Here is a 13,124-nt window from a genome sequence, read left to right as displayed (position 1 = left end):
GGAGTCCTCATCCTCCGCCAAGCGCAGCGGTAGCAACTCCCCGACGGGGGCAGCAGAGCACGGGGCGAGCGGCCCAGCGGCCAGCGTTAGCGGGGCGTCGGGAGGCGGGGGTGCGGCAGAGCTGACCGGAGCAGCGCAGGGCGGCGGAGGCGGCGGCGCAGGCGAGCAGGCCGCGGCCGGCGCGGCGCCGACCGGGTCGCGGGAGGAGAGCGCCATCCGGTCCCAATCAAAGACCATAAGCTTGTGATTGAGCAGGTGATTCCGCGACGTGCTACTGACACGGTATTACAAATTATGTGGTTTCTTACAGCTATGGAGACCGCTCAGTAAGCGGTGTGCTCGCAACAACATCGACAGGATCATGGCCGAGCTTCGCTCTGTCGCCTCCCGTCCCCGCCACCACCGCCAGAGCCGGATTAGCTTGTTGCTCTATTTCTTTGTTGGGGTTGTTGTGCTGTGCCCCCAGCTAATCTTGCACTCTTCTTCGGAACTAGACTAGTTTGTGTTTTGTTTGAACTGCTCCTGTGCTGCTGGTGTGACCTTGTTTTGCTTGGTGGTTGCTTTATAATATAAAGCGGGGGAAACCCTTTTTCGTCAGTCAATAGTTCTGATAGTTTTCTTAAAATGTAACTGGTTACTTACTTTGCTTTTTCTGGTTCGAGATCTCTCAGCCATTCAAGATCAATGCTTCCATGGTCTCTCACCAATCGGTTTAGAAATTCCTGCACAGCGAATGACCAATAGATTAAAATGGGCAAATTTAATATTGTAAATCAAACATGTACCACAGTTGAAATGTGGACATGTTTGACTGGCTAGAGTTTTCAGCCCTGTCATTTTGTCAGACTTACTTTTATTCGGCCTGCTAGCATATTGTTCAGTCCTCGCTCTCTAATGGTTTCAGATATGGCTTTCACATCTGCTTGCCGTACTGCTTCCCAATCAACCGAATCTTTTGTATTAGGACTTCTTGGTTTATCTCCATTATTGCCGAACAATTCTTTTCGTATTTTTTCCCAATCATAAGTTTCCTCTGTAGGCCCACACACCGTCTTTCCTTTTGATTCATCTGTAGGAACTTCCGATGAACCTTTTCGACTAACTTTTGATTTCCTTATGGGATCTGCAACTCCCTGTGAGACCTGTGAATGAGCATTCTGGTTTTCACACAAGTTTGAAGAACAATAATTTTCACATGTTTCTGCCTGAAGTTTGATATTGTTTCCCAGTTGGGGTTGGCTGCATCCTGACTGACCACCCATTTGCTTTGCCCTTGTTCTGTATACCTCTTGCGAATTTGAACACTCATGCTGTTGCGCAAATGGAGCTTCAATGTCCTTGCTTGAAAATTTGTATTCGCAAAATAACTGTTCTTTAGAAAGTGACTCATCCACTGAACTAATTAATGGCTGAAAGTTTTGTTTCATTATTGGTGAAAAATTCCCATTTTGCGAAGGCTCGGTAGGAAAATGGGACTTCTGCTGGACTAGTGACTCGTCCATACAATATAGAACATTGCTTGAACAATCAGCCTCTCTGGTTTTATTTCTGTTGGACATGCTAGAAGCAGATGGTAACTGATAAAAACTAGCCTCAGGTTGTGTAATATTTGGATGAAACATGCTATCAAGGCCTGTGCAGAATGAATTGTCCAGATGGCTGACAAACGGAAAATCCACATGGCCATTCTGGAGATAGGAGGCATAAGCCTGATAAGTTCTGTTTAGATCAAGCAACACATCTTTATTCATGTTAGAGTTATAATATGAGTCATGTACCCCTTTGTATTTATCCCGTTGTATAAAGGGTTTCCTGCATATGTTCCACACCTGTACATGTATATATATCGGCATATGGCCTCATGGGAATACAAGTTGCTTATTCCTAACATGGTATTAGAGCTAGGTCAATTTTTTCCACGCCGCAACTCGTGTGATTGATCCTCCCGTGGTGCCGGCCGGTTCCTCACGTCCGGTCCACTCTTCCCCCCGATTGACTGGATCGACGCAAGCCGGTCTCCTCGATCTCCTCTCTGCTCGACACGAAGTCGCCGGGATCGAAGCCGCCCACTTTTTTTTGCCCGACCTCTACTCGAGCTCGGATCGAAGTCGCCAGGATCGAAGCCGGTTCCGCTCCATCGCTCCTTGCCAACTTCTACTCGAGCTTGGATCGAAGCCTGCTCCAACTCGTCGCCCGCAGCCCCCGATTGGATCGAAGCCGTCCGCCCATTCCGTTCCTTCGCTCCTTGCCAGACTTGTGCTCGAGCTCGGATCGAAGCCACCCGCTCGTCGTCTGCTCCAACTCGTCGTCCGCTCGGATCTGGTGTTGCCTGCGGCCCCTTTATCTCCCGATTGGATCGGCCTGCTCTGCCCCGCCCTATCTTCCGCTCGAGGCCAGATCGAGCTTCTGCTTCCGAGGCTCGTCCACTTCTGATCGAGCCGCCCGCCGCTGCTGCAGATCGGGACTCCTGAACGTCTGCCTTCTGTTAAAAAAAATGTCTGCTGCATCGGGCTATGTTGCTGTCCCTCGCTGTCCGGTGATCTTCGATGGTACTAACTACACCGAGTTCGCTGGCTTCATGCGCATTCACATGCGTGGCATCCGTCTCTGGGGTGTTCTTTCTGGCGAGGTCTGCTGTCCGCCACGTCCGGTTCCTCCGGTGGCCCCTACTCCGCCGACTCCACCGGTTCTTCCTACGGACGCTAATCAGGCCGCCAAGGATGCGGCTAAGCTTGCTGATGAGGCTGCTGATCGTGCTTATGATGAGAGGGTTTTGGCTTATGAGGAGGCTCTTCAGACGTATCATGGTGCTTTGTCTGTTTACACCCAGTGGCTTGATGATGATGCTCGTGCTGCAGCTGTTCTCACTGCTAGTGTTCTGCCTTAGTTTGCTTCTGAGTTTCTGGGTCTTCCTACTGTCTTTCAGATGTGGACCTGTCTTCGTCAGCGTTACGAGCCCTCTGGTGATGCCTTATACCTTTCCGTGGTTCGTCAGGAGCATGCTCTTCAGCAGGGTGACTCTACTGTTGATGACTTCTATGCACAGAGTTCTGCTATCTGGCGCCAGCTTGATTCTCTCCGCAGTGTTGGTTGTCGTACTTGCCCCTGTTGCCAGGCTGTCCAGGCCAATTTGGAGTTTCATCGCGTCTACGAGTTCCTGTCTCGGCTCCGTAAGGAGTTTGAGCCCCGGCGTGCTCAGTTGTTTGCTCGTGGCCGTATTTCTCTCATGGAGGCGCTTTCAGAGATTCGTGCTGAGGAGACTCGCTTACGTGGTGCTGGTTTGCTGGAGGTTCCCTCTGTGCTCGCTACTCGGGCTTCTTCCACTCCACCTGCTGCACAGACCCATTCTCGCTCGAGTGCTCCGCCGCTCTTGCCCACTCCTTCTGGAGGCTCAGGTCGCCCCCGTCCACATTGTGACTACTGCAACAATGATGGTCATATTGAGTCCTAGTGCTACACAAAGCGGAAACACCTGCGCAAGGCGCGATCATCATCCTCAGGGACTTCGTCATCTCCCTCGACAGCTTCAGCCATTGCTTTGACTGAGCAGGATATTCTGAGACTTAAGCGTCTGCTCGCGGCTTCAGGTTCTTCCTCGACGGGTACTGCTGGTTCTGTGACTGATGCTTCCCGCACTGAGCAACCGCCCTCTACACAGTCAGGTACATCCCCATGGGTTCTGGACTCCGGAGCTTCTTTTCATATGTCTTCTCATTCTTCCGCTTTGTCCTCTCTTCGATCGCTGGATTCTCGTGTTCATGTTTTCACTGCTGATGGTACTCCACTTTCTGTTGCTAGTAGAGGCAATCTTTCTACTTCTTTTTATTCTGTTCCTGATGTTGCTCATGTTCCTCGACTTACCATGAATCTGTTTTCTGCTGGTCAACTTACTGATTCTGGTTGTCGGGTCATCCTTGACGTTGACTCTTGTTCTGTCCAGGACCGTCGCACGCACACTCTGGTTGGGGCTGGCCCTCGCTGCCGTGATTCTCAGGGTCTTTGGGAGTTGGACTGGCTTCATGTTCCTTCCGCTGCCACCACCATCGCCAGTTCCTCCGCTTCTGTCGCCTCTGTTACTGGTTCCTTCAAGCAGTGGCATCATCGACTTGGTCATCTGTGTGGTTCTCGGTTGTCGTCTTTAGTTCGTCGAGGTCTTCTGGGGTCTGTCTTAGGAGATGTCTCTTTAGAGTGTCAGGGTTGTCGTCTTGGCAAGCAGATTCAGTTACCATATTCACATAGTGAGTCAGTGTCTCAGCGTCCTTTCGATTTAGTCCATTCTGCTGTATGGGGTCCGGCTCCTTTCGCTTCGAAAGGTGGTCATAAATACTATATTATTTTCATAGATGATTTCTCTCGTTACACATGGCTTTATTTCATGACTTCTCGTAGTGAGGTGTTGTCTATTTATAAGCGTTTTGCTGCCATGGTTCATACTCAGTTCTCTTCACCCATTCGTGTTTTTCGTGCTGACTCCGCTGGCGAGTATATCTCTAAGATGTTGCGTGGTGTTCTTGCTGAGCAAGGAACTCTCTCTCAATTCTCTTGTCCTGGTGCTCATGCTCAGAATGGTGTGGCTGAGCGAAAGCATCGACATCGTCTTGAGACGGCTCGTGCATTGATGATTGCTGCCTCTCTCCCGCCTCATTTTTGGGCTGAGGCCGTCTCCACCTCCACCTATCTTATCAATATACAGCCTTCCGCTGCTCTACAGGGTGGTGTTCCTTTCGAGCGTCTTTTTGATCATTCTCCCGATTATTCGATGCTTCGCTTGTTTGGTTGTGTTTGCTATGTTCTTCTTGCCCCTCGCGAACGCACCAAACTGACCGCTCAGTCTGTTGAGTGTGTCTTCTTAGGCTACAGTGATGAGCATAAGGGCTATCGTTGTTGGGATCCTATCGGTCGTCGGATGCGTATCTCTCGAGACGTGACTTTTGATGAGTCTCGTCCTTTCTACCCACGCCCATCTTCCTCGATTTTTTCAGTGGAGGATATCTCTTTTCTCACTTTTCCTGACTCACCTATCACCCCCGTCGCGCCTGTGCCTATTCGTTCCACTCCCTCTGCTTCTCCACCTCTAGTCAATTTGCAGCCACCATCTTCTCCGGTCTCCTCGCCTAGCATGTCACCGGATTCTACACCTTCATCTCCGGTGACTTCTTCGTCGCCACCCCCCGATTCTACCTTGGCGATTCCTCCTTCTATTGTTCCATCTTTTCCTCAGCATTACACTCGTCGTTCACGACTTGTGGATGCCTCATTGGATGAGTTGTCCTCTTCCTCTCAGCCTACTTATGGCTTGCGTTCTCGTCCTCGTCCGCCTGTTGATCGCTTTGGATTTCCCACCGCTGGTGCTGCTGTTCTTGAGCCGATTTCTTATCGTCAGGCTGTTGTTCATCCTGAATGGCAGTTTGCGATGGCAGAGGAGATTGCTGCTCTTGAACGCACTGGTACCTGGGATCTTGTTTCTCTTCCTCCCGGAGTCCGTCCCATCACTTGTAAGTGGGTCTACAAGGTTAAGACTCGCTCCGATGGTTCTCTTGAGCGTCACAAAGCTCGTCTTGTGGCTCGTGGTTTTCAACAGGAGCATGGTCGTGATTATGACGAGACTTTTGCTCCTGTGGCCCATATGACCACTGTTCGTACACTTCTTGCCGTTGCCTCTGCACGCCACTGGTCTATATCTCAGCTTGATGTTAAGAATGCCTTTCTTAATGGTGAGCTGCGTGAGGAGGTGTACATGCAGCCACCACCTGGGTATTCTGTTCCTGATGGCATGGTATGTCGTCTTCGTCGCTCTCTCTATGGCCTTAAGCAAGCCCCTCGCGCCTGGTTTGAGCGTTTTGCCTCTGTGGTCACTACTGCTGGTTTTTCAGCCAATGCTCATGATCCAGCATTGTTTATTCACCTTTCTCCTCGTGGTCGGACTCTTCTTCTTCTCTATGTTGATGACATGATCATCACTGGGGATGACCCTGAGTATATTGCCTTTGTAAAGGCCCGTCTTAGTGAGCAGTTTCTTATGTCTGATCTTGGACCTCTTCGCTACTTTCTTGGGATTGAAGTCTCTTCTACCTCTGATGGCTTTTTTATATCCCAGGAAAAGTATATCCAGGATCTTCTTGCTCGTGCTGCTCTTACTGACGACCGCATTGTTGAGACTCCTATGGAGCTCAATGTTCACCTCCGTGCTACTGATGGTGATCCTCTCCCTGACCCGACGCGTTATCGTCATCTCGTTGGCAGTCTTGTCTATCTAGCTGTCACTCGTCCGGACATCTCTTATCCGCTTCATATTCTGAGTCAGTTTGTCTCTGCTCCCACATCGGTTCACTATAGTCATCTCCTTCGTGTTCTCCGATATCTTCGGGGCACGATCTCTCACCGTCTATTCTTTCCTAGCTCCAGTTCTTTACAGCTTCAGGCCTATTCGGATGCTACGTGGGCTAGTGGTCCTTCTGATCGCCGTTCACATTCTGCTTACTGTGTTTTTCTTGGCGGTTCTCTCATTGCCTGGAAGATGAAGAAACAGATTGCAGTTTCCCGTTCGAGTGCCGAGGCTGAGTTGCGAGCCATGGCTCTTTTGACGGTAGAGGTGACTTGGTTACGGTGGTTACTTCAGGATTTTGGTGTTTCTGTCACTACACCGACTCTGCTCTTATCTGACAGTACAGGTGCTATTAGCATTGCGCGCGATCCTGTGAAGCATGAGCTCACCAAGCATATTGGTGTTGATGCTTTCTATGTGCGCGCTGGTGTGCAGGATCAGGTTATTGCTCTTCAGTATGTGCCTTCCGAGTTACAGTTGGCGGATTTCCTGACGAAGGCCCAGACTAGAGCACAACATGGCTTTTATCTCTCCAAACTCAGTGTTGTTCCTCCACCGTGAGTTTGAGGGGGGTGTTAGAGTTATAATATAAGTCATGTACCCCTTTGTATTTATCCCGTTGTATAAGGGGTTTCCTGCATATGTTCCACACCTGTACATGTATATATATCGGCCTATGGCCTCATGGGAATACAAGTTACTTATTCCTAACAATTCACACCTGGGACTGGAAGAAGATTAACTCCATATTCTGATGATCCGACCATATCATTATGCATGTTCTGGAAATCTTGTATTGGTGGATGCTCTGCATGTCCAGTTGAACTTGTCATCCTATTGGATAAATTTATCAGCATGTGGTCCTTTTCTGGGAAGTATGGCAACAAACTGAACCCCATTGGATCAGTTCTGTGAAAAGGGTAATCTGGCGAATGTTGAGAAGAAACAGAAGAATTTTGTGAAGAAATAGCATCCTCCATTGGTACTTCAGCTTCTACCACGCTTGCAATGCCACTTTCTGGGACAACAAATTTTGATTGCCTATTTTCATGGAGGTCAATTAGGGACTCCCTATATGGAACAGAACATTCTCCTGCTGCAAAGTTGAATCCATCTCCAGAAAAACTTCCAATCAATTCGTTACTGTTACTTCCTTCATGAAACTCGGTATTAAGTATCTCTTCAACAGAGAACTTCCCTTTCAGCTTGAAAGAATCACCAAATAGTCCAGAACAGCTATCATTCTGTCCAGGAGGCATATGAGACATCTCTGCTGTAGATCCCTCCGGGCCTTCTGGTTTGATTGGAAATTTCGCAGCAACCGCCATGAAAGCAGAACTGGAATTTTTTTTAAATAATGGCAGTTAGACTAATGTTGAAACAATAACATGCGAATTAGAAGCAGTATACTTATTCCAGATAGGCTAGAATTTAATTCTCAATAAATTAAATAGGCTAGAAGTTTGCTTTCACCTAGAAAGATGGTCGGCAACATTCTGAGTAAGATATACACCCACAACCGAGTCGACAACTGATCCTTTCCAAGGAGAGAATCGTCTATCCCCTGTAAAGAGATCCAGTATTGAAGTTTATTGTGCAAGCCAAAAACGCATCTGAACTGTAACCTAACACACATGTAACCATAGTCATGTAACAATAAGAAAGAGCCATCTCTTCCATTCATATATTGTGATGATGCATGATGGTGGTCCATGTAACATTCTGAAGCATTGTTTTCTTAACTAAAATTCAGAAGCACTGTTCAAATGCAATCAACTGATCTTCTTTTCGGATGCAAACCCTAACTACTTCATTTTTTTTCAGGATCAGTCTCACAAATGCAATTTAGACCATTATCACGATATAAACACATATCTGTCGCGTGTTACTTTCTACGAAAAAACTACGCTATGATGAGGTGAGATCAATCTAAATCTTTTAGGACCTAAATAAAAACAACTTGCATGCTCAAGGAGGTAACAAACTTTTGTGTGACCATAGGGAGTACTATATACCAAAGAGAGCGCACTACAAATTTGATGTTGAAAATAGAATTCATACCCTGAATCAGGTGCATGCGAGCAATAAATGCATTGATTCTCCCCCGGAACACTCTTCTTTCCTCATCAAGCAACTTCTCTTTATCCTTGTCCATGCCTCCAGCGTCGTCATTCATATTTGGTGCAATTCGTAAGTTCCACATCAAAGAGGTTACTGGATCGATGTCCACCCTGGGTCGAGAACGTCTTTTATTTGCATTTCTCATAAATGGAACCAGCGCATCAGATGTGCCTTTATTACAAGCAGCTGCCATAACTTTATCTGATTTGCTAGTGTATAAAAGCTTGAACTTTTCAATTACGGCGTCTAAAGGATCAGCTGATAGTGCTATAACTTCAGTAATGGCTCCATCAATATGCTCGAAACCGATGCTTCTATAATTATCATGGTCAGAGATCTCCAAAACGCTTGGTCTCTCCACACTTCTTTTAGACTCCGACGTTGTCGCCTTAGTAGTAGCTCCTGCAGAAAGTTCAGAGCCACAAGAAATAGGCTCATTGATGGTGCATTTGTCTTTTGACGATAAACGTTTTGCAGGACGAACAGTTTCTTTCCTTGTGCCTCTGCCTTTTGGCTTCCCATTGCTTTCTTCCTTTCTTGGACGGCCCCTCTTTGGCTTTTTGGTGGGGTATGCTTCTTTGTTTTCTCCAGAAGCATCTAACAAACGGCGTTTAGCTCTTGATGATTTACTTACTGGTTTCCCAACAGCTTCAACTCCTGTGTGTGTGATCTGCTCGTCATGAATAGCAATGCAGTAGTTGTTCACAGTATCATCATAAGCAGACGCGCCATGTGTTTCTGGAACTGATTCTGGCCCCTTAACCATGCGTTTTTCCAAGTACTGGAGTTGATGAATACCACCACTGGGGATATAGTTTTCTATAAATGGATTCTCAGTACCACTGGGCAACTGTGTGTGCTCTGCAGTCGAGTATCTTGGCTGTTTGCCAGGTAAAGCAATACTGCAATCTTCGTCAATGGAGTAATGCAGAGTAGGTCCGACTTCCAAAGACTCAAGTTGATGGCTTCCCATCCTCTGGATATTATTTGGTACATTGTTTCCTTCAAGAAAATTTATGTATCCCCCCCAATGACATGCCACCTGCGCATGAGTTCTTTCAGCTGCATATATTGATGACCGAGGATCCTCTGGATTGAAAGACGCTTCAGTAACCTGGGCTTGTGATGCTAGATCAGCATTTTTTCGCATATCATCCTCATTGAACTTCAAGCTTCTCCTGGCTTTTAATTTTTCCACTCTGTTCTGCATATCAGAATCTTCTGCTGGAGGTTGGTTCGTTGTTGCGTTTAGTCCCTTTTTGCGGACATATTTCCTCTTGCCAGTTGAGTGAGTCTCCTTCTCCTTGGCATGCTTCGCAGTTGTATACTTCTGTATTTTGGCTATTTTTTTCTCTTTGACTACCTTGGGCCTGTGCTTTTTACTCTTAGGTATTTTGTCTGCTTTTCTACTGAAGCCAGTACCTTCAGCCGGACCAGCTTCATTGTTTGTCCCCAGCCCAATGGGTGAATTCATCTGATATGTCTGAAACCATTCCTCCGGCCAGTGCTGAAAACTGCCCTCGTCCATGCTAGCTACTTTTTCCTCAAAAACTTAGTGTTCACCTGTAAAAAAGATTTACAAAGACACCATGCAAAAAGGTTATATAATGTCCAAAAGAGCAATGACCGCAGTATAAGTAAACAGTACAATGATCGAGCTGCTTTGCTTAAACACTAAGTTTTTGCGGAAACACGTAGTACTACGTGGCAACTTCTTCAACTCTCGCCTCGGCATGTTTTCTGCGTTTGCTAAGGACATAGATTCGAGAGTAACTCAGCATTTTCAACTTATCTCCTTCAACCTTCTTATTTAGGAAATATATGTCCTATTTCAACCCATCAAAGTTGGTATTTCAATGGGATGGAACATGATCTTCTCAAGAACTAGCAAATATTTCAATGGGATGGAACATCACAAGCTTGTGTGGCGACATTGCTTCGACGTTAAGCTTTTTGTGGAAGCATCATATAACACGTGACTTTTTCACTCTCGCTCGGCATCGTGATCCATGTGTGTGCTTCTTTTTTCAGAAATGCTAGCAACATATGGCACTACCCACATGTCATCCAAACCTATTGATCATTAACTTAGATGTTCCCAAGGTTTTGGCTGCTATTTCGAATTACTCTATTATTCCAAAGCCAATGAAATATTCCACTATCCGGTTATTAACGTGTGTCCCATGGCGTAGCTTTGCTTAAACACTTAGATGTTCCCAAGGTTTTGGTTGCTATTCTGAATTACTCTATTATTCCAAAGCCAATGAAAGTACATGGTATCACGTGGCACCATCTTCATCTCTCACCTCGACATGTTTGCCGCGTGTGCTAAGGACATAGATTTGAGACTAAGTTTTAGCCTTAAAAACGCTTGGCAACATGGGGTAAGCGTTTATGAATAGGTCGGAGGTCTATCCTCCTTTTCGGGAAAAGAACTGTGAAGAAGACTTTGCTTTAGTGTTAAGCATTCAAGAAACGCTTGGCGCCAAGTTAAGGCATGCCTAGTGCCATTACTCGCTTAGGGCATGAGGCTTGTGTGGCGACATTGATTCGATGCTCAGCTTTTTCTTAGGGGAGATGCTCAGCTTTTTGTGGAAGCACCTTATAACCCATGCCTATTTCACTCATTGGTCGGTATCGTGATCCATGGGTGTGCTTGTTTTTAGACACGCTAACAACATATGGCACCACCCACATGCCATGTCTGACTATTCAGTTAGTAACGCGTCTATAGCAACTTTGCTTAAACACTAAGTTTTTTTAGGAAACACATGGTACCGTCTGCAGGGACGGAGCCAGGATCCAAGAAAGGGGGGGGCAACACAGTCTACCAAGCTTCAGGGGGGCAAACATAAATTTGAAGGGTATATATGCAATTTTTCAGGAAATCTGAAGGGTATATGTGCAAAAATTTCAAACGGGAGGGGGGGGGGGGTCGCTCCCGCTCACCCTTGGCTGTTGCTCCGTCACCATGTGGCGCCTTCTTCAACTCTCGCCTCGGCATGTTTATCGCGTGTGCCAAGTAGATAGATTCGAGAGTAAGTTGTCGCCTTCAAGAAACGCTTGGCGACATTGGTTAAGGGTTTATGCAGAGGCTAGAGATCTATCCTCCTTTTTGGGGGGAAAAGTGTGAAAAGGACTTGATTTAGTGTTAAGCATTCAAGAAACGCTCAGTGAAAAATGTCAATGTTGGCATGCCTACAGCCATTACTCACTTAGGGGCATGAGGCTTGTGTGGCGACATTGCTTCGAGTTAAGTTTTTTGTGGAAGCACCTTATAACCTTTCACTCACCGCTCGACATTGTGATCCACGTGTATGCTTGTTTTTTAGAAACGCTAGCAACATATGGCACCACCCACATGCCATGCCGGCAATATGGTTAGTAACGCGTCGCATAGCGTGGTTTTGCTTAAACACTAAGTTTTTTAGCAAACATGAATGTGGTGCCGCGTGGCGACATTGCTTCGATGTTAAGCTTTTTGTGAAAGCACCTTATAACCTGTGTCTCATCACTCGGCATCGTGATCCATGTGTGTGCTTGTTCTTTAGAAATGCTAGCTACATATGGCACCACCCACACGCCATGTCCCGTCTATACGGTTAGTAATGCGTCTCATAGTGCAGCTTTGCTTAAACACTAAGTTTTTGAGGAAACACGTGGTACCGCAGGCGACATTGCTTCGAGGCTAAGCTTTTTGTGGAAGAACCTTATAACCCGTGACTGTTTCACTCATTGCTCGGCATTGTGATCCACTTGTGTGCTTGTTTTCTAGAAACGGTAGCAACATATGGCACCGCCCACACGCCATGTCCCGGCTATTCAGTTAGTAACGCGCCGTATAACGCGGCTTTGCTTAAACGCTAAGTTTTTTAGAAAACACGTGATGCGGCAGTGCGCCTTCTTCAACTCTCGCCTCGGCATGTTTGCCACGTGTGATAAAGAGATAGACTCGAGGCTAAGTTTTAAGGAAGAGAATAAGTCCCATTTCAACCAATCAAAATTGGTATCTCTATGGGGATGGAACATCATCCTCTCAGGGGACTAGCTAATGATTTCGTCAAAGACGCGCTTGGGCGAAGGCAACGTACCAAAGCATCTGGTCGTCTATCAAAATATGGTCACGGCCACAGACTATTATCTCCAGGAGTAAATGGGCATAAATATGGCAATAATCTTATAAGCATGCACTGGATCACAAAGCATTAACCCGTCACTAAAATTGTAGCATTACCTGTTTCTTACACCTCCGAACCAAACCAGACCAATCCTGCAAGATCTGCAGTCTCTTGCCGTACGAAGCTAGACGCATCCAACAATCCACCCTAATAATAACATAAAAGTTGTGAAATGGAAACAAGTGAACGAAAGAGCAAAACACAAAAGGAAACCAAGCCCGCGGGCGATGTGCGCTTACTTCACTGGCGGAGGCAGAGCAGATCGGCCATGCACGACCTCGCGATGCACGTCCCCCCGTGTCGGTGCTTGTGTGGAGACCTTCGGTGAGAAGTACGGAGCGTCGCTTCCTCCTAGGGTCCCAGTCCCCTCCTCTCCACCCCGGATCCGTGCGGTGCGGGGGAGAGAGAGAGGCGAGCGAGGGACGGAAAGGGAGGGAAACAAAAAGAGCAAGCAGGGGCTTCACTGCAAGGGAGAGAGAGATCGCATTGTGCAGTCCGAT

The 13,124-nt window shown here is 47.0% G+C and overlaps 2 protein-coding genes across 4 annotated transcripts in view; one reads left to right on the top strand and one right to left on the bottom strand.

Moving 5' to 3' along the window:
- The window catches only part of LOC123165086 (uncharacterized), a 23,019-nt gene extending 22,138 nt beyond the window's left edge, over positions 1 to 881 (top strand). Inside the window, exon 7 of the mRNA XM_044582713.1 lies at positions 311 to 881. Within this exon, the coding sequence (XP_044438648.1) occupies positions 311 to 330 (20 nt within the window). The 3' untranslated portion in view covers positions 331 to 881. The remainder of the gene's footprint in view (positions 1 to 310) is intronic.
- The window catches only part of LOC123165085 (protein ROS1A), a 25,803-nt gene extending 12,679 nt beyond the window's left edge, over positions 1 to 13,124 (bottom strand). For 2 of the 3 annotated variants that reach the window (XR_006482754.1, XM_044582711.1), the window contains exons 1-6: positions 12,864 to 13,124; positions 12,681 to 12,771; positions 8,387 to 10,009; positions 7,799 to 7,889; positions 7,047 to 7,663; positions 643 to 722 (exon numbers count right to left, since the gene is read on the bottom strand). Coding sequence is in view for 2 of the 3 variants with exons in the window: in XM_044582711.1 (XP_044438646.1) it covers positions 682 to 722; positions 7,047 to 7,663; positions 7,799 to 7,889; positions 8,387 to 9,974 (2,337 nt within the window). In the remaining variant the exon portion in view is untranslated. Of the gene's footprint in view, positions 1 to 642; positions 723 to 851; positions 2,921 to 7,046; positions 7,664 to 7,798; positions 7,890 to 8,386; positions 10,010 to 12,680; positions 12,772 to 12,863 lie in introns of those variants that run through there. The other variant, XM_044582712.1, reaches the window with a different exon arrangement.

This window comes from Triticum aestivum, chromosome 7D (genome assembly GCF_018294505.1).
Source record: "Triticum aestivum cultivar Chinese Spring chromosome 7D, IWGSC CS RefSeq v2.1, whole genome shotgun sequence".
Classification (NCBI taxonomy): domain Eukaryota; kingdom Viridiplantae; phylum Streptophyta; class Magnoliopsida; order Poales; family Poaceae; genus Triticum; species Triticum aestivum.
Note: the sequence above shows the minus strand (reverse complement) of the source record. Positions and strands in the feature narration are given on the sequence as shown.